Genomic DNA, 25,935 nt, shown 5'->3' with positions numbered 1-25,935 from the left:
ACCCACACATACCCACACAGCCCCCACTTTATTGCTTGGAGGGTTGGAGGTTGGAGACAGCTGTGTCAGGATTATGGTACCTGCAATGGAAGGTAACAGAGATTTCTGAAAATAGATGCTTCAACACTGTGGCTGCCCTGAAAAAGAAGGAACAATTCTTGAAATATACTACCATGTATAGAACGTATATGAGTGATGGATGTGAATAGCTATTTCAAGTTCCAGTCTGTTTTTACTGTAGAAAAAGCCATTTTGGCAAGGCATCTTTTTGTCTTTGAAGTGTGAAATCTGGAAAGAGATTTGCCTTGTTGTTGACAACTACCAAATCATCATGTGATACCTGTTTTTCAGTGGAGTTATGTGGTCCCACTGGCATTGCTGAGAGCGAAGAGGATGTTTCAGATGTGAGACTTTCCATCCACACCAGCCCGTTGCTGTGCTGTTGTTTCAGAGAAAAAGACCTGCCCATATTTTTGTGGACTGCTTGTTCTCATAGCAGGAAGGTCACAGTGCCAGCCAGAGATGGCCTTAGAACTTGGGCAGTGCCAAGCATAGGAATTTGTGGATTTTCAGCTTCAGTCTGTTTAGCCTGCAGGATTTTTACATGCAGGAGGGAGGAAATGAATGTCCTGCTTCTTCCATCCCCATTCTGTTTGCGAGTAAATGAATTAGTGCAGGAAATAAGGAACCTGTGACTGTAGGGCATCCTAGAGTGCCATTCCTGCCCTTTGACACACTAGAGAGTAACACAGAAAAAAGAGGAAACAGTCTGCTCTCAAGAAATTGGTACTTTCAAATTGTCTTATTTTAAATGTATGGTACATTTAATCTCTCAAGCATTCCAAGATAATTTTGTTTTCCTTTGGTCTTTAAGACTGTTTCTGGGGGGAGGGGGAAATCCCAAATGTTGGGAGAAGCCAACTATGTATAAAGCAGTTCAAAAGCAACTCTTACACAAACACAGTGACCCAGTGGTCTCCCTGCTGCTGACACATTCCATTTGGGTGGATAGTGCTGGAAGAAAAACCAGTGATAATAAATTGCATTTTTTTAAAATTACTTTGGTAATTATAATGGTGGTTTAAAGAGGTCAGTACATGCTTCTACCAAAACAAGGAAACAACTTTGGCCTAGTGCTCCCGAGACAAACTTACTACACCTGATTAGCATTAGGGAATGCTTTTAGGGTGAATTTTCAGGTGTTTGGACATGCACATGCAAGTGGGTTTTGTGGTTGCTGTTTCTATTCAGTCTTCACCTTGAATTTCCCCCTTGGAAACTGCTGCATTCTTGGGTCTGTTATCACAGATGTTGGACTGGATCACTTTCACTTGCTGGGTTTCAGGGGTGGTGGGTACTTCTTTAATGTTCAATATTTGTTCAACCTCCTCTGTTTTGTTAACCACGATGAGATATATGGAGTTAGTGGGGTTTTCCCCCCTTTCAAAAATACTGGAGTTTTACAAATACGTGAACAACTTCCTTGGTTAACACATTGGCAATAAAACAGTCCAAGTGTGCCTGGAGGGTTTTGGCACTGGCAAACTTGCAACCCTCTCAGATTCTTCAGTGCTTTGATGGCAACAGATGCTGGGAGAGTGCAGCCTGGACATCTGCCTTGTGGAACAGGAGCTTTGACCGCTGTGTTGTCTCAATGAAGTCAGTACAAGGCACTGAAATATTTTATTAGTGGTGTTGAGCTGTAGTAGCAGCCTAGGGAGGCGCGGGGTGGAGGGGTGCCTTGTGTGGAGGAATATTCCACCCATAAATTTGGTTTATCCCATGCTGCTGTCATCTCTCCATCCTTAGCTGAAGCTCAGCTCTGTGACAGCACTTCTTGGTCTTTGGTCCTGCCCTGGCTTCCCATGTGGCAGCTCACAACCAGTTGGAGCATGGTCCATGGGCAGTCTTATTTAGTTTGATCTGTTTTATTGCAGTCCCGGGATGTGAATTTATGTCTTCTAACATTCTTCTTTCTGTTTTCGTAGTGTGGAGACTTTTGCATGTGTTTTTTAGGTGTCTGTAGTCTTTAAAAAGAGAATTAAAACCTATAATAGGTGTTTTGCCCCACACACCTTATTTTAATTGAACTAAAGAAGTAGCCTGTAAAAGCAGCCAGACAGCATCCTTGAGCCTTTTTCTTGTCCCTCTCTTTCCCTTCTCATGTGTTTAAATTTAGTTCTGTCCACAGCAATGTATCTTACAAGGTCATCTTGTGGTCATTATTTCCTCTAATGAACTATTCCATGGTGTGTCACCACAGCCAGATTTCAGACAATACTAGTATTTACTAACAAAGCGTAAATCCCAGTTACTTCAGTTTGATAATGAAGTACAAATAATATAGAATGCCAGGAGCTGAAGCTTTTTTGGCAAAAGGGCTTTCCAGTAAAGCTTCTTGTTGAGCATCCAAGTGAAGCAAATAGGTTAGTTCAGAAGCTACTTAAAACATTTGTGTATTGATTTATTATGCCACTGTGAATGGTAAAAGAATAAATTACGTATTTCAGTGTTATTTTGGATAGCTGTTCTGTCCTTGGAGTATCTGCTGATGGTGCTTTGGAGTTTCTGGGGTTTCCATCCCTTTTTCTAGGAAGTCCAGCTGTCTTTTAAGGAGCTGTTTGTACAGGTGTTACTGTGATAGTTTTCTCCAGCTCAGTCTTTCCTTCAGGTACATCTGATATTTGTCACAGAAGGGCTACCCTGACTGCCCAAATCATGGAGCCATGAACTTTGTCATAGGTACTTGTTTTGGGAATGAAAACACCTGCAGAGATCACAGATAGATGCTGTGTATTTATGTTTACAGATCTGTATGGGCTTCAGTAAGGTATTTTACTTAATATTCTGCATCTGCCCCATACTTTCAGTAACCATTCTTGAGCGTTCAAAATACATTTGGTCAAAATGTTTTAGGGTTTGGTTTTTTGAGGGTTTTTTTTTTGTGTGTTATAACTTAACTTTCAACATGTGCTTTGAATTATTTGCTCCAGTTTCAAGTCCAGTTTTTCCAGGTCCATCAGCAAAGAGACTTGCACGTGATCTGTAACACTATCCCTTCAGATAGTCCTTGAAAATTAACTGAAAAGCAAGGCTCAAAAGCCCACATAGCTTCCTTTTTAATTTCATTAAGATGATGCATATTTGCCCAACACTGTGGAGAATGACACGATGCAGACTGGTTAGTCAAACATGAAGGCAGGCACAGCAGGGACCTTTTGGCCTGGTGAGCTTTTGTAATAACAAGTTGTATTAAGGAAACAACTGTGTAACGTGAGGGGTTTCTTATTGAAAAACAAGAGGGGGTGAGAAAGCCTTTCAGTTTCCCCCTTGTGGGTTAGTGTCTCCAGTTGGTAAGTAGGAAACAGACAGATATTTAAAAATAGGTGCATTTCAATTGCATTACTTATTTTTTATTTTTTTAAACTTTGCTGTTGATTGGATCAACTCTTCATTCTATTGTAGGAATGTCATAACTTGACTCTAATGCTTATACAACGCCTTTTGCAATTAGATGATGTAAACCTTAACATATTTAGAGAGGTTCAAGTAATCCCCCTGAGATGCTAGGCTAGTGAGGAGAGTGAGCTTTGATGGTTTATATTTATAACTATGGGAATAGTTTTGCTTGGAAAAGACCTTGAAGATCATCTCGTTCCATGCTCCCCCCTGCCGTGGGCAGGGACACTTTCCGCTAGTCCAAGTTTCTCAGAGCTCCATCCAACACTTCCAGGGAAGGGGCATCCACATCTTCTCTGGTCAACCTGTGCCAGAGCCTTGCCACCCTCAGAGTGAAGAATTTCTTCTTTAATCTAAACCTGCCCTTCTTCAGCTTAAGGCCATTTGTCATTGTCCTTTTACTCCATGCCCTTGTAGGAAATCTCTCTCCGTGTGTCTTGGAGGCTCCCTTTAGGTACTGGAAGGGGCTCTAAGGTCACCCCAGAGCCTTCTCTTCTGCAGGCTGGACAATTCACTCTCCCAGCCTCCTTTATAGCAAAGGCGCTCCTACCCTCTGAGCATCTTCATGGCCTTTGGGCTGATTTGTTTCATGTTTTATACTGATCTATCCAGAGGCTGCTACTGCATATAAATAGGACATTCAGCCTGTAGTCTTCTCTTGGAAGGATAAATTTAAGCTGATTGTGCCCTGTTAAGCATATAGGTGTCACGAGATTTGTATGGACTCACTGAGAATCACTGTGTGTTGTATTGTTGAGTATTTTTATCTACAGCTACAGCATTTTGAGAAGTCTTGGAAGTCACGTGAGCTTGGAGCCTGTTCCTGGCTGCACCTCTGCTGCTGACTGACTGCAGGCAGGAGAAATCATTCCTTTGGGTTCACTGTCCTCACCTTAAAATAACAGTAAAGGTGTCAAAGTCCTCTGGAAGCTGCTGTGATGTCTGCTAATAGCAAATCTGCGCTCCAAGCCAGTTATTTATTTTGTATATTGATACATTTATTTATCGGTGTATTGCACTGCAGTGGTGTGTGCAGTGGGGTGGGGCAATGGGGCTGCTTCCTGCTGCAGCATAAAACAAGCACAGGAGGCCAGGGAAGCCCCAGCCTGGGGGATCTAAAGCAGTGTCATAACATTTGGGTGGAAGGCAGTGCCAGCTCTGGAGCAAGAGCCAAAGAGCAAGAGCAACTGCATTTTATCCCTGCCATGCCACGAGTTTCTTGGTTGGTATGTGTGCAGTGTGATCACAGCTGGGAAGTCCTGTGTGGTCCCTGGTGTAGTTCCAGGCTGTGTGAGCTGACTGATTTCACAGTTCTACTGTATTCTCAAGGCATATTTGTTCAGCAACATCCCCTTGGCTTCGTTCTTGTGGAGAGTTTACCAAGCACAAAATCCTGTATGGCAGAGGAGAGGTGTAAGCGTTGTGCTGCTGTACAGCAGGCTGGTAGGGTGCAATCCCATGTGGGCAGGTCCCATCCTCTGCAGAGTCAGGCCAGCTGGAAAGCAAGAGTGGGAAGTGTATGTGGAGAGATCTTATTTCCACCTGCAGTGCTTCCTGGTCCTTGGAACTTCTGAAAGGATCATAATTTTAATATCGTGGAAGATTTAGATTGCATCTCCATCTCCCCATGATAGGAACATGTCCATTTTTGTCATTGTCCCCCCAGCTCACCCCTGCCATGTCCTCAGTTTCCTGTAAGCCAGGGATGGAGGTGGTGACTCAGGTCCATAAAGGCTGTGGTAGCAGTAGGGGATGACCTGTGCTGCCAGACACCTTCCAGGCAGAACCAGGGGCTCCTGCGTCACAGGGAGACAGTCTGAGAACAACCATTCACTCTCTGATGATGTGAAGGAGGAATGTTACAGTAAACTGCAGCTTAATGGGTTGGAAGCCACTGCCTTGGGAGCTGCACTGTGACCTTGATGTGAGTGAGAGAGGCAGGCTGTAAAAATCAGCACAGGTTCTGGGTGCCCTGGGTAACTGATGCCAGTCTGCTTCTGCCCTTAGTTTGTCGTTTTAAGTTAGGATGGTCTTAAGTTTGCCTGTGTTTTGAGTATTGATGCTGTTCCTGTTGCTCATGGGGTTGCTTTCCTCTCGATGAGGGGACAGAGGGTTTTACTTCTTGTCAGTACAGCTTTATTAGGATTGCATTGTTTGGTTGTATACTCTGATATGGGCATGTGTGTGGTAGGGAAGCCTTTGCTTTTATGAGCCTTGCCTTTGTGTAAATAATAAACCCCAGAATGCTGAAAAAAGGCTGTCCGTGTTTTGTTTTGGTGTTTTTTGTTTTTTTTTTTAATTTGTATATTGTCCTATTTTTATATTGCAGACTTCTTCTGGTTTGTGTAAATGTGAGTTCCTGGAAGGAGAGTCTTCAAATGCTGTGTTTGCAAGGCAGTTGTGATTCTAAATGTGTTCTGTAATTTTTTTAATATTGAAATCCACGGGGTGGATGTATATTTATTACACTTAATAGAGCTTAAAGCACTTGCTGAGCTGTGCTAAACACGAGATAAAATTGTATCCCTTACACTTGTGAGGCGTACGTTGTAATTTTTTTTTGTTTTAATTGTTGAATTAATGCAGAAGAATTGCTCTGCCATAAGCTTATCAAGAGTAATTTAATATAAATTGATCAAATTTAGGCCATTTAGCCTTATTGGAGACGTTTTGTTTATGCATTTGTAATGCATCTGTTGTTTCGATGGAGAAGAGCACCTCAGTTGGTGTAAAGCTGAATTCTCAGCTGTAGTCAGTGCATATGTGTAAACTGATAAATGGCAGGTTCAAGAAGAGTTTCACCTTGTCTTCTTTAACTTGACTGTTTATCTCAAATGGTGACCTGGATCTTGATTCTCTACAAACTGTAGAGCAGTCAAAGATTTTTAAGCTGATCTTTCCTGCTATTTTCTAAGGACTTCATGTACTAATACAGAACATCACCACGGAAATCCTTTGTTCTCTGACCCTTCAATTAGAGGGTGAGCTTACATTTGGAGCTGCGTTCAGCAGCAACAGTACCTTGACCATCACTTTATTTTTATTTTTAATTATTTCCTCTTGTTTTCCTCCATCCTGGTCTTGCTTTTTCTGGTTTTATAGTAAGATAAAGATGGTTTTAGTTTTTATAAGGATTTTTGGGTGCAGTATTCCTGTGTTCTGTTTGTCTTCCTTGAGCAGCCTGTGGAGTATTTTTGATGAACACAAAGTCATCTTTTGTTATCTTGTCCAACCCAAACTTAGTTTATCCTTTATTTTATTTTTCCTGGAAAGAAGTATGTGGACAATCAGTGGCTGAGAATAATTATGAAATATCCAACTTCTTCTTTGTAAGACAAGGCATTATCATCTAAAAGGTGAAACTTGCTGGGTTGCTGATGGTATTGAGGTCAAGGTGAGAGTCCATATATTAATTCAGACTGTTTCCCTGTCAGGTTCATGTTTCTGTGCAAGGCAGGAGTCCATCTACTGATGAGTTAGAGGGAAATGGAAAATTGTATCATGTGCTTTGCCAGCAGTATTTCTGTGCACGTGAGGCCAAACCAAATTTCTTCTGAAATCTTTGAGCTGGGATTTTCCATGCTGCAGACTGGATGTGGGCACTGTTGTGGTTGTTTTAGACCAAACCATTTCAACTTGCACTGAAATCTTTGCAGAAGAATGTGCTTATGTAACAACCCTTCTTTCTAGTTACAGACTGCAGCATTCTTAGGAACTGGGAATCCAGCAGAGAAAAAAGCATTTGTGGTAGAATTAGGTGTTAAAGTTTATGGAGTTTTGAATTTAAAAAAAAACCAAAAAACCAAAAAATACCAAACCTGAAAAAGTAAAAAGAACAGACTGTGTTTGATTACCAGGCTATAAACCTTTGCATACAGTACATAAACATGGAGAAAAATTTTCTAACAGGCTGGTGCTATTGTGTGAAAGTGGATTTGAGCCAAATTCCCAGATTTGAAACCCCATGAACTTCAGTAGGCCCAGGCCAACCCTTGGCTTAGGTTCATCTCAAAACATTGCAGGCACAGAACACAAGTTTGAACATTCTCAGTAGGAATTGGAGACCCAAAAGGGAAGGGTTTGTGCATAATCCAGTCCCTGTTTGCACACGCAGGGGACACATCAGTGCCAACGTGAGCATTTGCCCCTTGATCATCATGAGAAGGGCATGTTTTTAGAGCATCTTTGAAAAACACCCTGCAGGAAATGTTTCTGGCATGTATCCTCAGTACTTGATGTTATCTCTTTCCTGGTAAGAGCTTTATGTGGCTTCTCTAATTCTACCCCAATAATGAACTTGCCCATTGTCCTCAGCTCCGTGTGCCTGTGTGCCAGCCCTTTCCTGTCACAGCAGCTGACATCAGGTTCCTGGATCACACAGTGGTTTCCTGCTTGGAGAACAACTGGTTTATTACAAGTTGAAGCAATACTGCCTTCTGGATGGGGACTGTAGTGGGGAGATTTCAACAAATTATCGTCTATAGCCAGACCAGCCAAAGAGATTTATGTGCCCATTTTAATCAGCATTGTGCTCATTTGTTTGCTTTCTCCTTCTCAGCAGAGCAAACTCTGGTTTCCTCTGAGTTGTGCAGCTGCTGTAAAAGGCAATAAGACAGCAGTGTCAGTCACAGCAGTGCTCCTGCACTTGCTGCATCCCGGCGTTGTGTCTGGAGCTGCAGAGGGGAAAAGTTTAACACGAAAATGAGCTACATGCAATTAACAGTTTATGGGGAAGCTCGTAAAGGATCCAGCTGGTGGTGGCACTGGGCTGTTAAATGGCTCTTCTGAAGAAACTAGAATGAGAAATTTTAAAAAAATACACACATGCACTGTTCAGTTAACAGAAGTTGTCAGAGCATCCTGGAATATTTCTTATTAATAAGAATATAATTTCCAAGTTCGACATCACATGTGCTTTGTGTTTGTCCCATGGAGAAACCTAAATGAGCATTTATCACCAAGGGTGCTGGAACAAACAGAGATAGGAATACTTTATGATTCTGTGACAGAGCTATCGTCAGGACATGCCAGCTGAGCTGCCAGTGTGACTAAGGTGCAATTTATGTCAGTCTGCTTGATTTAGTCTATTAATCTATAATTAATTATAATTCTATATATTGATATTAAGCTATGATTAATCTATAATTCTTCCTCTTTTTAAAGTTATTTGATCATAAGATTATAATGACAGATGAGAAACAAACTGCTTGTTCTATTTCAGAATCTGTAGTATATTGTTAGAGCTCTGCAAGGTTGGCATATGCACGCTGGACTATTGAAACAAGCTGCAGAGAGAGCTTTGTCATAGTATCAGTACAGCAAACATTTCTCTGACTCACATACCCCCTGCAGTGATTTTGTAAGTCAGGTCAAAATTTAGAACTCTATTTGTTATCTGGTACATATTTCAAAGACTTTGCCAAACAAAAAGCTAAATTTAAAAACTCTGGCTTTTGTTGTTGGGGGTTCCAGACATGCCAAAGGAACACGTGTCAGCAATTTTAGACTTAGTGGCCACGTAATTGTGAAATATTCTTTCTTTTTTCTTTTTTTTTTTTTTTTTTGCTATAGATGTTCTTGGATGACAAAACCAGAGAAATTTCTATTAGCTGTTTGAGTTACATTCAGTGGAATGAAAAAAGAAAGTGCACAGAGGACAACTTTTCTTTTGTTTGTGTGTATGACAAAGTTATTTTGCCCTAAGAGAATGTTGCTTTTAGTGGTTTGATTTGACTGGCCTGTTGATGTGGACAGCCATTGGATCCTGCACGTATGTGCTTTATTGTATAATGCCTTCATTTGTGAATGAGTTTGCCTCTTGCCTGATGGTATTTTATTTCTCTGAATTGTCTGATTAGTTGGTGGGATGGGGAAACAGACTGTGGCTTTGGCTATAGAAAATGTGACGGACTGTCCAGTGCAGGGGAGGGAAGTGTGTTAGAATTTCAGCATCCTGCGTGGTGGGGTCAGCACAGCTGAGCTGGGAAATGTGGTGTGATTTCTTCCCAGCTCACACCTGAACCATAGACCAGGATTAATGCATAGCCCAGTGCTTTAAATTGAAGCACCTTTAGGAGTTGTTCCCCAGCTTGCTGACTTCTTAACCATCTGAGATAGACCTTGGAGTTAGCACCAAGTGAGCTGTAACTTTCTGTTGGCAGGTTGGCTTTCCTCCAGAAGGAGTTAATCTGGAGTATGTCTTAAAACTAAACTACTGCTGCCTAGTTCCTTATCTCAAAACTATTATGTAATGATGTCGTTCCCATTCATGGATGGAAGTAAATATTTAGAAGAAGGATAATTCTGAACTTAGTGTTTGGCAGTAAGTTCATTTCAGAACTTCATTTTTGGACAGAGACTTTCAGGTCAGTCTGGTGAGGGAGACTTTGACTGTATTCTGCATGTTTTCTTCAATTCAGTACAGACAGAGTAGGTGCCTTACATTGTGTAAACCTGGCTACTTGCACCACAGTGAAGACAGAGCCTTGTATAGTTTCAGTTACTGAAAGATACCCACCTTAAACACGTGGCTTTGCTCATGGCCATGTGTTGTCAGCACTGGTGGCTGTCACTAATTGTCTGGCAGCTGTTCCACTGCATTTCTCTGGCCCACTCTCACTTTTGTGGCTGCATCCAGCCGTTGAGCATTGTGGGTCTGGTCCAGTGATTCATTTCTAGTCTGTGCTAGGTTTTGTAGTCATCTCTTAGCACTTGAGCTGTAGATGTGAGAATCCATTCTGTTAGTTCTTTGGTGATAAGCAGAAGGATTCTGCGTGATACTCAAATCCCTGATCTGAACCTGTCTGTAGTAATCAATCTTCTGTTTTAAATGAAAAAATTCATCTGTTACCCCCTTCATACCTTTGCATGCATTCCCTCCCTCCTGTCCTCTCTTGAGTTGACTTGGTGGCTGCCATCCCTTTGCCAAGCTGTACCTGTGGTGTGTGATTCTGAGGGTTGTAGGGATCGGGGTCTGGCCCTGGACCTTGCACAGGCTTGTGTTGCTGTGTTGTGAATCAGATCATCTCACTGATCTGTCTGACAATAAACTTTAGAAATGCCCTTGACATGTCAGTTTTTAACAATTTTAAAAGGGCCCCAGCACGAGGGCTGTTGTGACAAATCCTGTATCTCATCATCAAGGAGGAAAGTTTGCTCTTTTGTGCATCTCACCATCCTGACAGCTCTGAGTGAGGTGGTGCTGTGCTGAGAGTGTTCTGGATAGGCACAAGCACAGGGAAAGAGGAGCAGCTGTCAGGGGACTGATAAATGTTGCTTTATCCACAGTGCTGGTAAAGAGTGGAGCAAGCAGATCAAGTCAAAAGCTGTGCCTGCTGTCATTGCCTTGTTTGCCTCCAGGCATTTTACTCTGCCCTGGAAGTTGGTCTTGGGCCAGCTGAGAAAAGAGCCATCACTCCTGTGGCTCAGAGTCAGCTTTGCTGAAATCTGTAGTTAAACCAGCACATAACTGATCCTCCCCTCTGAGACCAGCATCAAGATTTTTTTGTTGGTATTTTTTCCCCTAACTGAGCTAATGGCATTCAGCTCGTGAATATCTTGTTATCTTAGTTTCTTGTAAATGGAATTAAATTTATAAACTTCAGTTGCTCTCCCTGGCATTTCTAGGACGAATCCTGGACTTGAAGACAGGGACAGTAAAGAAAGAAGGTCAGCAGTCCTCCATGAGAATGTGCATGGGATCCAGGCGCTCCTTCATTTGCAGGATGAGGTATGCTTTTACCCTGTGATCCATCAGGGTCCCAGTCCTGTCCCAGCTTAGACTTCAGATGTTTTGTTGCACTAATCTGTGCCTTGATTACAAACTAAAGCTGTAATGACACGCTGCCATGAAGTATTTCTAGAACACTTGCTTTAGGAACTGGAGTGAAACTGAAACTAGTCTTCCTTAAGGACAAAACAGCAAAACAGCACCTCATTTCCGTTGTAGTGATTCTTATGAGTGTGGGGTGTAGGTTCCTTTTTTCAGAGAACTTCATGGCAGCTTCACCCCTGGAATTTCAGCCATTGTCTTTTCTAGTGGAGTTACTCAAATCGATACCTTGGGAACGAAGCTTTCACAAGTGTTATGAACACCCAGCTCTGTGTATTTTTTCAGCAAACCAAGAATATTAAAAGAATCTTAAAGATAAACAAGAATTCAGTTGCAAACCTGCCAGCTATGTAGGAATTAGCCTAAGCCTGGTATGAATTAACCAGATGTCAGCTGGCTGATGCTAGATAAATGAGTAATTGTTAGAGGGTTTTTGATTTGCAGTTTTCCAAATTCTCTGCATTGTTTGGGCTTCTTTAAAAGGGATTTGTCTGCCCAGTGCTTTTTTTGGGGGGGCTTGTGAGCACTTCTCTTCTTTTAGTGCTAACAGGCTAAAATGCCTGTTGCTTTTGCAATAAATTTTTGTCTGTGGTTAGGAGGGGAAAGTACATAACTGTATCTGTAGGCTGTGTCCAGTATAAATGGTGATAACAGCACTGCAAAATTCATTACAGAATGAAACACACAAAGCACATTAAAATACAGATACCTGTACTTTGGTAACGTGGTGGAGTTTTTCCAGTCCTGTGAGGGCGCTGAATGAATGGCTCTTGGGTGCTTTTGTAAGGTGTTTATAGACTTTATACCTGCAAGATCAGGCTTCAGAGCTATAGAACCTTTTTCACCCTTAACTGGGAGGAAAAAAATACAGCCCAGCAGAGCAGCACTAAGAACACTGCTTTTTCTTCCTCCCAAGATGCACATCATGTTAGGAGGACTTGTTTGTTCAGAGAAAACCAGGCCTAGTGTCCTGTTTGTGGTTGTTCCCCAGCTTTCAAAACAGTTCAGATTGCAGTCATTTCCTAGCACCCTGATTCTGTAAACTCCAGTGCATGAGAGTGATTTTACACATGCCCCTAACCCCACTGTTTTTGTATTTCTAAATCTTATTTTAGTTGTTCACTTCTTCTCCTTGGCAGTGACTGATAAGAAAAAAAAAAATTAAAGGAATAAAAAGAAAACCTTCTGGGAAGAATGGGCCTCAGATAATGTGAACCTTCCTTGTGGTTTCTTCTTTCATTGTTGTTATTATTTTTCCATTAAAAATGAACTGCTTTTACCCTTCAAACTGTTTACTCAGCTTCAGATGGATTGTTGAAATTTTACAGTTAGGCATACTTATAAATATCACAAAATACACATGAACAAGTGTTAAACAAAGTTACTTGACAGTGTAAATAGTTTGATCTTGCAAACATTATCTTAATGTCTACAGACATTGTAGCTGGTGTGTAGCAGTGGAATTTTTCTGTCCAGGGAAGATACAGGAACACTGAGATTGGTTTGTGTGGGTATTTGGGGGCCTGGCATGTTTTTCTCTAGTTTTCACCCCTGTTTTATGGCACTTTGAAGTGTGTTTATTCTTTAGCCACCCTTGGGATATCAATTTCAAACAGTCTTTGTACTGGGGGAGTGTGGAAGGGAATCTTTTCCCAGTCTTTCATTTTTTTAAAATAAAGAAGATTTTTAGAGCACATCTAAAAAGCTCATGGAAGCAGCATGTCCTACATAAACATGAACATGCAGCTTTTTGCCAGGAATAAGTATCTATTATTGTCTTCTTATATATGATGTAAGGATCTCAAAATGCATTTTTATCATGTGTATTTGTATTCATTTGTGAGCCCTCTGAAATATTAATTTCCTTTCAGGTGTGGAAATGCTCCTCTGGATCATTTACCTCTGAACAGAATAACCACCATGAGAAAAAGATACAGGTACTATTACTGCATTTACCACAAAGCAGCTGTAGTTGCCCTGATCCTTCTCATTTGCCACTGGATTAATGCCCACTCCAGGGGTGTTACCTGCACACACTGGATCCTTTTGCAAATATAATCTCTTGCACGTGTCACTCAGATTCTTTGTCTTACACCAGCTCCAGCTCTGAATCAATCTTCAGTATCTTTCTCAGAGAAATGTTAGAGAAAACAGGTACAGCTTGAATAGCAGCACAACAGAGCTGACAGTACAGAGCCCCAGGCTGATTCTTGGCTGTTTCCAGCATAACTTACAAATACTGGTAAATCATTAGTAGCCGTAGTTTGAAAGCATAAAGCTATTCTGCATGTCAATGTGATGTTTTTGTGTTCCTTGTTCATTCAGGAATGGCCTGGGCCCAGTGAAAGAAGGTGAAGCACAGTATGCTGTTGTCCATTGCACTGGCTATATCAAGGCTTGGCCACCAGCAGGTTTGTATCCCTTATGGAAGACTGGGTGCACCAAACTGTCCTTAGGACAGCTGAAAACCTGGCTCAGGTTTCCTTGCTGCTAGAAAAGCAGGGAGAGTTTTAGTAGGGTGGCTGATTAAAGCTCACCTTGAGAAGCTTTTGGTAAGAAGAAATCAGCTGTTGTACTCACTCAGGGCGTCCCTGTTTCCCCTGTGACACCCTGCTCAATTTCATTGTCACACAGGACCTGTAGGAATTGCCACTAATGCAGGATTCCACAAATTGGGGCCAAAAGTTTTCAATTTATGTTGATAAATCAAGATAAAAATGGTCTCATTTTAAGAAGGTGGACATAAAGGATTGTGTCCCTCTAGAAAACACCAGTTAATGCTTTTATGCTTAAGGATTGAATTGCAAGAACCTATGTATGAAAATGTGTCATTTCACTTTAGACACGTGGAAGTTCTCAGTAATGGTGTTACTTGAGAATGTTCAGTATTTGTGATAAATTCTGTTTTGAGGCTGTTTTTCTGGGAATCAAGTCTTGGCACACTGCTTTGATCTACGGAGAAAAACATTTACCTGCTGGAGCTCAGTAGTACCTATGGGAATATTTACCTTTGAAGAATTCCAAGAGGAGCCAGTGGAGCTCATCCAGACCTCATGATGAGTGGGGTGACCTGACCTTGGCGTTTGCAGGAGTTGAAGAGGTTGTTTGCACTGTGACAGCGCCCGCTGGCGTGAATCAAAGAATCAAACCAGGAGCTGTCCTGCCCTTTTGTGGTTGTACACCACGGCCATAAATCACATTGATCCAGGGATTATGAGTCCTAAGAGGTGGTTTGTACCAAATGTGTGCAGTGGTGTGCAGACAGCAGCATGCAGATGTGAACTTCTTGTTGGCTTTTTGCTGAAATGCGGCTTGGGAAGCAGAGGAAAACTGCCCCTCTTGTTGCTAATAGGATTTAATAGGAGTCAAGATGTTCCAATTTTGCTTCTATCTCAGAAGTATGAGAGCACAGTGTCTGTAGAGTGCTCTGAAAATTGATGGTTTTTTCTGTTTTGTTTTCTTCTACGAAAAGATTTACTTTTCTGTTGATAATTCTAAATGCAATTGAATTTGACCTTGACCTACGAGGTTGAATCAGCCACCAGTTCAGCAGGAGAGCAGCTTGGGATTAAAAGGATCTTCTGGGTCTTGAGTGCCCAATGCCCAGGTATCAGTCACATTGCAAATCCCAGTTGGCATTTGTGAGGTCTTTTCCCCATCCCAACTTTTCCAAAACCTTGCTGCTTATTACTTCATGAGAAGTTTTTATTTCACTGAAGGTCAAATGGGAGTTTTCTTGCCTAGTGCCTCTGTGTCTTTCCAGTGTTCTGATGTGTTTCCAGAAGGAGGTTATATCCTGTCAGCCTGGACTTTGCAAAGACAATCCATGCCACCTCTACTTTCCATTCTCAGAATGCATTCGCTTCACCTTTGTGGCTTTTCTCTGCAATTGTTCATGTTTTCACTTCACTTCTCAAAATGTAGGTCACTGGCACTACACATTCTTATTTCAGATGAGATTGTAGTGATGGATAACACAAACAATAATTCCTGTCTTGCCTGGCAGTGTAGGATACAGCATCCTTCTCTTTTGTGTGGTGCATCCTGCAGGCATCCTAAGACACCTGATATAAATTTATATGTCTTCCCGGTTGCCTTTTTCTCACATGTCATCTGCAAATCTTGCTTTGAATTGTGTGATGTTTCAATTAGTGATATCAAGTTCCATCCTATTTCTGTTGCTTTAACTTATGACTGTTACTGTTCCCCAAGTGCATGCTTATGCATTTAGTAATGTTGGATTTCATCCCATTTCTATTACTCCACTCCTCGAAATCACGTGGTGCTCCTTATGATATCCCAGTGCTCCTCCACAATGTTAATTCCTCCAAACTATAGCACAGTCCTAGGGGATGTTTTAGATTTTGACAGCCTTATGTGGAATTTCATTGGTCTTTTATGTTACCATCCAAATTGTTACTCCTATTAGTCATGTCTGGGTGCCTTTTCCAGGGCACACAAAATTGAATCAGGGCTTTTTCATGAGTGTTTATTTGCCTTCCCAGTCTTCCTCACTTTGTGTTGATGATTATCATGTATCCATTGACTTTCAAAGTTGATGGGAATATCCATGGGCTGAATTGTTCCCATATATGTTTGAGTAAATAAGTGACAACATCACTGCTTTTGTTCTCGTTTCCAGTGGTAATCCAACCGTAATCTGCAGAGCAAATGAGATAACTACAGCAGTAATGGAATTTGCCAAGGCTTCTCTACCCTGTAATAAAATTACTTTGTTGAAATCAGCAAGCCCTGCATGGTCTCTGGATTCTTTGGAATAAATGGGCTTGTGCTAAACCACAGCTGTTTAAAAATTCAGTGATCAAAAAAAAATTTCATTTATTTTTTATTTGCCAAGTGGACACTGGTATGAACTCCAGATCCTTTTCTTTCAAAGCATGCAGAGTGGCATGTGCATTATATAGCTAATGTACAATACAAAGTGTACTTTCACAAGCAAAAGAACCAATATTATCAAATGCCTTTAATCTGTGCTTAGTCTCATTTGTTTAGCACTTGGTAATTTCTCTTTCTGGGTAGAATTGCATCGTCTGTGCCAGTGTTCAGTATTTTTAGTCCCACTCTGAATAAATCAGTGTTGATACAGAAGCATCAAGAGAAGAACTGCTTTGTGATCATTATTGGTGGGATAGACTATTCGACAGTGCTGCTGCAGGGAGGAGTCTGTGCAAATGTGAAGTAACCTGAGTACTTCAAACAGGTGAAAATGAGTAAGCTACAGACAGCTGGTGGTGTATTTAAGGACAGGGTTTGTTGTGTTATGGCTCAGGTCTGTGTTCAGCATGAAAACACTGGCACATCCGGCCTGCCTTTGTGGTTTTTCTCACTTGTGTGGAGCATCAAGGCTCATGTACTGGCAGACTGTCTTCAGCCCCTTCTTCACTGAGAAAGGGGAGAGAAAACAGAGGAAGCATTCTGCCTCACCCTCCATTCAGGCTGTGTGTAAGTGGCCTGTTCATTTTTCTCAATTGTGCCTAAAAGACAGGTAAAATTAAGATCAAGTGCAGAAGCAGGCATATGATACCTACACACTTCTGTCCCCATGGGTTATATGCTGGCCTCAAGAAATCAGGTGTAAACTTGGTGTGGCAGTCAAAGGAAAAAAGAGTCAGATGTTTCAGATGGATGTTCCAGCCAGTCATGGTGTCTGTTTGGTTAAATAATGAGAGTGTGAGGTTGGGTTATTTTGAATGAGGTAAAAGGACCCCTTGTTTGAAGCTGGCTGAGCAGCAATCCCAGCCTTTGTCCCGCTGTTCCCAGCGAAGCAGCACAGATGGAACTTGTGATCCTCAGCTAAGACAGTGCTTCAAGTTCATACCAGTCATACAACTGAGAAGTGCTGACCTTCTCCTGGGTTTTTTTTACTGTTTTCAACTTAAGCAAGATTTGATTTTCTTCTGTTTTTTTTCCCCTCTGAATATTTCATTCCTGTAAGGAAATGAGTCTTCTGTGATCCATATGATATTTTCCTAATAGGTTTGTTTTCTTTTCTTTTTGTGGCATAAGATTTGGTAGAGAGAGAAGATAAAGTCTGTCAGGATGTTGGTAGTTTTCTGTAAATCAAAGCCAGGATCTGCACAAAAGCACATAGTGAAGCAAAGAGATAGATACATGTTTTGAAACTTCAAATAAAGAGTCACAGAATAATGCTAAATTCAGATAATGTTGAAATCTTTTTATTTTTTCTCTTTAGTTAAAAAAGAAACATTTTAGTCTTCCAAGTCAGACTTACGGTAACATCTTAACCACAGCATGCCAAAGCTGTTAGGTTATTTTAAAGTTTTGGCCAGAATCTGGACGTTTGTGCAAAGTACTCCCTCTTCCAATACAAAACAAAATAGTTGCTTGAATATTCCTTGCAGTGCTGTCATTTTTAAGGCTTTATTTATTTTTTAAAGAGTGGTTAATTTAGTTTTTATTGGGATTTTTCACGAGATTTTTATCCTTAGTATGCTATCCACAGCCTTATTTGTGAAAGCCTTTTTCCATGTTTTCTGTGAGAGATAAAGTCACACAGTGTAGTTCATTCCCTGGCAAGTAAGTATCTGAAGTGATTCTAGTGAAGACAGGCATTATCAGGGGATTGCTAGTGACCACTGGACACTTAAATTCCATCTTCTTAAAGAATTATAAATTCTTTTTTAGTGCCGTGAAATAAAACCATAAATCCACCAGCGCTGTTCTTGTGTCTCGCAGAAGATGTGGGGCAGAAGGGTAGAGAAAGAAAGCAGAAAATGATGCTTTTCTGTTGTTAGAGCCAGCTGGAAGCTCATTTGGAAAACTAAAAAGTTCCTTATGTCCACACCAATACATGATGTTGCCCTGTGGGAAACTGCTGGTATAGAGGGCACTTGGAAATTAAATATCTGATATTAATATTAAACCTCTGATGGCACAGCATTCCATTTGTGATGCTCAGTTGCAACTTAGCTGTGCCAGTTGTTGATGTGAACTCAGGCAAGCACAGCACTGTATTTATTATTTGAGAGGGGTGTATATTTGGTGTTGAGAAATAAACCCTCTCCCTTCACACATAAGGAATGTGAATAACTGAAGGATGTTTATTTTGTTGATGCCCCCTCAAGGTCAGTTTCGTGGCTGCTTTCCTCCAAGCTCTTACAACTTTTTTTAGAGATAATGATGGTACTTGGTGGTGTTAAGGAGCAGTATTGCATTGTGTTAAGAGCTGGACAAACTGGTAGAAAGTGCCGTGCACATCTTCATTTACCTGTCCATACTGGAGTGTGTTCAATAGGAAGTGTGCAAAAGCAAAAGTAAATCTCATCTACAAAGGCACCCTCCCATACAAAGACACCCAGAGTTGAATCTTTGGAAAAATCAGCTGAAGAATCAAGAAAAGAATTCCTCTCTGAGGAATGCTGCCAGTAATGGCACCTACATTGCAGAGAAGCAGAAAATCTTTTTGTCATATTTTTTCTCTAGGCACTTTGGGAAGGGGTTAACAATCCACTGGGTCATGTATTGATTAATTCCAGGCAGATTGGTTTTTATTCATAGTGTCTTGTGGCATAACCCAACTAAGACATTTTCCATTTTGCTATACAGACCAATCCATCTTGGGCAAAAGGGGAAAAAAGAGATGAAAATTAAAACAACAGCCTCCCTTTGTCAACAGAGTGACATCAGAAATGATGTTGCTTAGCTAGGTTTAATTTTGGAGGTTGTTTATAATACTTTGATTTTATTTGGGCAGTAGCAAGCATGGACCAAGTTCCTAAAAAGGAAATCACTGTTGAAAGCTACAGAGAAAAAAAGATTATGCAAAGTGGAAGCTGTCCAGCTGTATCTTTGCTGTCCTTTAGAATACTCTGTGCCACTAAGGAAATGATTGGAAAAAGCTATTGAGGTCAAGGGAACGTACTTCAAATGTGTCCTTCTCAAATAGAAAACTCATTTGGAAAGGGATCTTTTGCTTAAGGTCATCCAGCTGGAGTGCTTGGAGTTATGTCCTTAAAACAGCACTTGTTAGATGAGATAATAATGTTCCTCCTTTGTAAAGCTCCCCTTGATAAAATTCGAGTTATCAGTAGGGGGCTGCAAATGATGTTATGCACCCCAGATTGTGAAATTATTGCAGAACAAGTTTCAGTATATTATACAAAAACATGGGGGGGGGGGGGTCCTTCATACTTGGTGTATTTTATTTTATTGTATAGTTCAGTGAAGACCAAAAAATACCTGTAAAATACTGTTTGGAAGCTGATTGTCAGGTAAGAGTCAACTGTTTTGATACAAAATAACATCCTTGGAGATTACTCAATTCAGCAGCATTTTTAGTCATTTTTCAGAAGTGTCATTTACAAAAGTGGTGTGCTGTCATCCTCTGGACTGTCCAAAGATTGGCTTACACTGGCGATTATAAATTTTAAAAATACAGTGGTTATTGTTTCAGAAATGGTAGCTGCCTTGCAATTAATTTCGTTAATGTTTTGAAGTGCCTCTTAAATGATTCACTGCCTGTTATGACTGAATTCCTTGAAAATCCTTGTGAAAGAGTTTACAGATCACTTAAAATAGGTCAGTGGTGTCACTCCTGGAAGACTTTTTTCAAGTGTTTTGTACGAGCTTGGTATCTGAGTGCTGGAGTTGGGAAATAGCCTTAGCTCAAGGCTTAGCCAATAAGAAAGTAAACAGTGCTAATCTAAATGTTCCTATTTGTGAAACACTGAGATGGAAAATAGTACACATGTATGTTTTGAAGCTGTTCCTGTGTTTATAGTAGTTACTCGTGTTCCACAGCTGGAAGGACCAAAGTTAGCAAAGCATCCGCATTTTTTTCAGTCTTTCAACTTAACGACGCAGGTTTAGTCCATTGTAGAAAAAAGTAAAACCAGCTGTTCAATAGGAGCACAGAATTGTGATTAATTTAGGCTGTGCTGTGTTTTTAAGGCTCATTATAAAATATTATTCACAAAGAAAACTGAACATAGTGTGCCTTCACTGACCATGTTAAGTGACCCCATGGTTCCATAACGTGCTGGTGGAGCAGCACTCACGGATATGTTACTGTCCATCTTGGTGTATAATGGAATTTTAGGATCTGCTTTGTCTTCAGCAGCCAAAATTGCTGCTGTGGGTGCTGTGTATACATATGAGGTGTATATTGAGCACACCTGAGAAGCATCATCTGCTCTGGACCCAGAAACAATGACTGAATCTTAGAGAAGAAAATGAGGTTATTTTGTAAGATTTAGAGCATTTAGAAAAGTACAGAGCCAGGACAGCAGCATCTCTGTTTATCCCAATTTCCTAATTGTAACAGTATTTGTTATTGCTTACTCCAGGAATGACTATACCAGAAGAAGATGCTGATGTGGGACAAGGTAGTAAATACTGTCTCGTGGCAATAGGAAGGCTTCAGGTAATGCCAGTCTTTCCATATGCAAACTATTTCTGAAAGCATGATCATTGTTCTGGTGTGGTTGTAAAAGATTTGCATGCTGTTTTGCTACTAGACTGTAACTTTTAGCATACCTCCAGTTTATAAAGGGCCTTGATGTCTGTGCAGACAGTGACGTGTCTAGAACCTGCCAGCAGAGCAAAATGAAACTGTGATTTTGGTGCTGGATATGTGTACTTAATCCAGTAACAACAGCAGAGATGCTCCTAAAGATGAGTGTGCACACGCCTGCCACTCTTTGGGGTGTGTAGGGCTGGGGTGTTGGAGGTAGTGAGAAACGTGGCAGTGCAGGTGCTGCAGGTGGTGGGTTAAAGTGACCTCCAGAGCCAGTGATAGGCTCCCTGCCATTTTTCCAGTCATCCACTCTCTGACTAATCAACTGCTTGAAAAACTGTGATTACAGGAGTTATCTTGAAAATGGTAAAGATAAAGCAGTCAAGAGGCACTCCAGAAATCATAGCTTTATTCTCAGCATGTATTGTGTTATGCATTCAGATGAGATGTGAACTGAAGGAACTGGGAAAATAAAATTCTCCTTCTTTTTTGTGCAGAGGGTTGCAATTGTTGTAGTGCATTGCTGAGCAGAGTTCAGAGCTCTGAGCTGAAGCAGCCATGATGAATCTCCTTCCCCTCAGCAGGGAGGATGGTTTTTATCTTCCTGGTCTTGGAATGCTGCCATGGGTGATCATGTTTGAGTCTCTTGCATCATCCCCTGCACTTGCTGCCATCTGCTAGGGGGGGATCACTCCTCCTGACAAGGTGGAATGACCCTTGCACAGGGGCCAGACCCAACCTACCCGAGGTGAACAGCCTGCAGATGTTAGCACATCTGCAAAATGGCTCTCCATGGCCATGGCAGAGCTACACAAGTACTGCAGGATGGGTTTCAGGTTAATCATGCTTTCATAATCAAGAGTAATATATTCCACTAATGGAAAGAAGGAAGTTACAGGGGTTCATGTGTACAACTTCCAAAGAAAAATTATTTCCAAGTAATGTCAAAACATCTGTTACGTTAGAGGAGCCCTTGTGGTATGTGAGGGCGGGCAGGAGGAAGCTCTGTGGTGGGTTAAATCAGAAAGGAGAAAGGGTGCACAAATTAAAAGCTCTTGTTCTCTAACAGCAAGTTGAAATCTTGCATATAGTTAACTGGCTAATCAGCTCCGAGTTAGCAAAAAAATGAGATTTTGCTCATTTTCCATTGTTAGCAGAGATAGCTCTGGAAGTTGTAAAACAATCAGTGGTCTCCTTTATACCTCCAGTAGGAAAGAATGGATATGAAGTGGCCTAATGGCACAGATTTCAGGCAGAGAGCTGAAAACACTCAGCTCTCTCTGGTGAGACTTGAGAAGTATGTAGAGAACTGTGTTTTTCATTATGAGCAGCCACTTGCTGCTCTGATATCCCCTACCTCATCCTCTGGAGGACTTGGTTCAGGTCCTGTAGGTGTTTCAGGTGAGGTTCATGTTACCTGAAACAGGAGTGTTTAGTCTGAGCAGTTCTGTTGGTTAGATAATGAGTTGCTTTCCTATCTTAAGCTGAGTGGACTTCATTGTCCTCTGCAAGTCATTGATTCTTGGTTGACAGAGATAGGAACCTCAATGCCTGATGTGCTGCAAAGTGAGGCTAATCCAGCTGGGCTTTCATCTTCAGTATCTCCCCCCTTCCTGGGAACTTCTGGTGTATTTGTTTCTCTGCTGTGCTGTTAATCCTCAATAGATGCCATGGGGTGAGATATTTGCCCTGGACTAAAGGCTGTTCTGCCATTTATCTGTGCTGTTGTTTTATTTTACTTCCTTCAGCTGCTAGCAGTCTGCCAGCAGCTGCTGTCCTTCAGCTGTGGATCAGGTGTGGCTCTAGGTGACTGTGTGACTCTCTGGCCCTAGGTGACCAGCTCTCCCGTGTGCATGGACATGAACGGCATGTCGGTCCCCACCGAGTTCCTGTCCCGGCACAACTCTGATGGAGTCATCACCTTTGTGGACCCAAGGTGCATCAGTGTCATTGGCTACCAGCCCCAGGTCTGTGGCCACTGGGAATGTGGAGAATGGGTGGAGCTGATGCAAAAAATGCCATTGGCACACACGAAGTACTTGTAGCTGATAATTCACACATCGGGCCCTGAATGCTGTTTGTTTTTCTTTGCTGTCCATGCCTCTGTGTGGGGCATCTGTTTATACCTTTAGATCTGATTAAAATTCTAACAGCAGAGTGCTCTGAACCTTGCACAGCTTTCCAATGAAGACATTTCTGTGATAGGAAGTTAACAGTGCTTGGAGAGAGTTTTAGTCCTGTAGACCTTTGATTCTGCCAATCTCTTGAACAGTAAGCAAACATAATTTACAGCATCTATTTTCCTTTAGGCTACATCTGCTCCTCTGAACAGGAGGCTAGTACAGAACTGAGTAGAATAGTAAATGAACCATAGCTCTCCCTCAGATAACTCCCAGCAGTTGCAATTTAGAGGCAAAAGTAGTTCCTTGTTCATTTGCTTATTAATATTTTTTTAAATTTTAAATTGCTTTATAATAAGTGTTTTTTACCAAAATTAGTGGCATAAAATGAACTGTAGTAGCAGATGTCAGTCTTCTCAAGACACCATTTCACAGGTATTAGAAAATAACTTAAACTTTTGTGTAAAAACATGGGGCATTGTGCCTAGAAACCTTGTTTGTATGGTTCATTCCTGATTGAGTAGTCTCAGGACAAACACACATCTCATGTTTGCAAAAATGACTTCTAGGTCTACATGTGGATTTGTGTTGTAGTTTGGGTTTTTTACATAGCTTTATGTTTTATTCTAGGATCTTCTGGGGAAAGATATTTTAGAATTCTGCCATCCTGAAGACCAAAGCCATTTGCGAGAGAGTTTCCAACAGGTGCTGTGTCCTGCTCCTTTTGTTCCATACTTTATTATTTTGTTACTATTTTGTCCACAGAAGTAGTTTTTCTTATTTTATTTTTCTGCAGAAGAAATGGCAAGATACAAAACAATTTGTTGGTCAGTTATCAATTGGTTAAGCTGCATAATAAATGGTAGGATGGGTTGACAGTATTTTCAGAAATAAATCTTCTAGTTATGTAGTTGGTTTTTTGCTTCACAGAGTGAAATGTTTTGGAGATGCCTGTGTTGATCCCCCCTATGTTAAGTGGTAACCAAAATGATTAACCTTCCAAGATGGGCTGTTGATTTGGAAGTAGTTACATCCCTCTGTGATGCTGGATTGTTTGTAACTGAGTTCTCTGCTAGCATAGGTGATTTGCTTTTTCGTGTACCTTAATGGAGTTACACCACTTTAGATCAACGTTTAATTTGGCCATTTTTCTGTTAGAAATTGAAATGTACAGGGAAATAACAAAAGAAATACAACATACAGGAGGAGTTACTAGTTTGGATTCATTTTTACCATGGGCCACATCTACATCCCCTGAATCAGTGACATTTATTCCATTGCAGAGCTTGCTGTTTCAGCTTGGTCTGGGACATGCATTAGCAGGGCTTTCCCCAGGCTGTCTCCTTATTGCTGGGCCTTTCAGTGCCTTTCCTGCTGCACCAGAACACCCAGCACAGGATGTTTAACCTATTGCCGAGGCTCAGTTGATCTAAGTGGTTCCAGATTTTCTAACAACAGCCAATAGCTCAACCAAGTTGTGTTGATCCATCTTGCGTTGGATGCTGAGATGTATTTTCAGCTGCGAAATGTGGATATGAAGTGACTTCTAAGCAATTTGTATAGCCAACTGTTTGTTCAGGCATGGCATGCACAAACAGAGCCTCTGGGGGAAAAACAACTGAATGCTGTGTCCCTAGAACAGATTGTGAAACTGAGGTTATGGTCTCTGCAGAAGTGTTGGAGATGGTGTAAGATATTTGTCCTTCTGAGCTGTTTCTCACCATCCCCCCTTCAACAGGGACTGTCAGCCCCATGGTCAAGTGTGCCTCCAGTTCCCTTGCACAGACTGAGTGCAAGCAGCAGCCTTTTTAAATTCAAGCTGTTGATTCACTGGCTGTGAGAGTTCAATGCTTTAAACAGGTCACCACACCCAGAGCATCTCCTCTGCCCCAGCTTGGTTGGGGATGTGATGCTGCAGCTGAATCCTCCTGATAGGGGTCTGTCACCAGGAGTCAGCTCCTCTCCTGCCCGTCCTCCTCCCCAGCTTCCTGCTGCCTTGGTGCTGGCATGGCTGGACTTGCTGGGAGGGCTGAGGCCCTAATTCCTTTTGCATGGAACTTCCAGCTTTGGGCTGCTTCAGCTCCCTGAACTGCTGACTGATGGCATCAGCGGCGCAGGAGCAGTGAGAACACATACGGTGTTTTTCAGTGGTGCCCAAATGATTGATTCCACTCATCTGTCTACGGGACAGTGACAGAGAGCTGCTGGATAATGGCCTGTCACACATCCTCTGCAGGGAATCCGTGCAGTGATTGCCTGGGTCCCAGCAGGGCTGGCTGACAAACATTGCAGTGCATGGTTGGTCCTCCCCGTGTTCGCTGCGAGGGAGATCAGGCTGTGGCAGGCTGCCAGTGTGTCCTGAACTCTCGGGGACTCCACTGTCACCACTCACTGCTGGGCATGTGCATAAGTGATTTGCTGGATCAGGGACCTACATGGTTTGCTTAAGGTCATACAGAAAGACAGCAGGAAGAAATGCAGTTAGAAGTGAAAGTTCCTGTTCACTCAATCTATGTCCAGTCTATGAAAATAGTGTGTTGTTTCCTTAGCAGGCAATGCCTTCTTGGGTGCATTTTTGTTCAGTACAGTAGTAGTGTGATTGGGGCTGTTATTCCCATTCCTAAACAGTTAAGCTTTCCACCAGGTGGTTTTTATTTCTGAAGAATATAAGAAAGTAAAGTTTAATCACTAGCTTTGAAATTTTTTGTGCTGGTTTGTTTGTGTGCTGTGTCTTAAGACAGTTCAGAATTTTCCCACCAGCAATTTCTCTGCTTTATATATTATTACAGAATTACTGTTTGCTTGACCAGGGTCTCAGGGTAATAGATCACTGCCATTTGTTTTATTATTGTTAGTTTGGACGTAGAAATCTCTTAATTAAAAAGGTAACTGTGATTCCAAATAAACTCTTTTTTCTTTTTTTCCTAAAACCTGAAAGCTTGACACTTCTGATTTGCTGACAGTATCAGAACCAGGCTGGTACATTACAGAAGAGGGAGGGAGGGTGGGTTTTGCAATTATTGGTCAAT

General features: G+C 41.5%; 1 protein-coding gene across 3 annotated transcripts in view; it reads left to right on the top strand.

Moving 5' to 3' along the window:
• The window catches only part of ARNT2 (aryl hydrocarbon receptor nuclear translocator 2), a 96,938-nt gene that overhangs the window by 44,323 nt on the left and 26,680 nt on the right, over positions 1 to 25,935 (top strand). For all 3 annotated transcript variants that reach the window (XM_038146770.1, XM_038146773.1, XM_038146772.1), the window contains 6 exons: positions 11,086 to 11,188; positions 13,162 to 13,227; positions 13,616 to 13,701; positions 20,617 to 20,693; positions 22,619 to 22,753; positions 23,537 to 23,611. In XM_038146770.1, coding sequence (XP_038002698.1) covers positions 11,086 to 11,188; positions 13,162 to 13,227; positions 13,616 to 13,701; positions 20,617 to 20,693; positions 22,619 to 22,753; positions 23,537 to 23,611 — 542 coding nt within the window. The remainder of the gene's footprint in view (positions 1 to 11,085; positions 11,189 to 13,161; positions 13,228 to 13,615; positions 13,702 to 20,616; positions 20,694 to 22,618; positions 22,754 to 23,536; positions 23,612 to 25,935) is intronic.

The sequence above is a fragment of the Motacilla alba genome, chromosome 10 (genome assembly GCF_015832195.1).
Source record: "Motacilla alba alba isolate MOTALB_02 chromosome 10, Motacilla_alba_V1.0_pri, whole genome shotgun sequence".
Lineage (NCBI taxonomy): Eukaryota > Metazoa > Chordata > Aves > Passeriformes > Motacillidae > Motacilla > Motacilla alba.
This window is presented reverse-complemented; position numbering and strand designations above follow the sequence as displayed.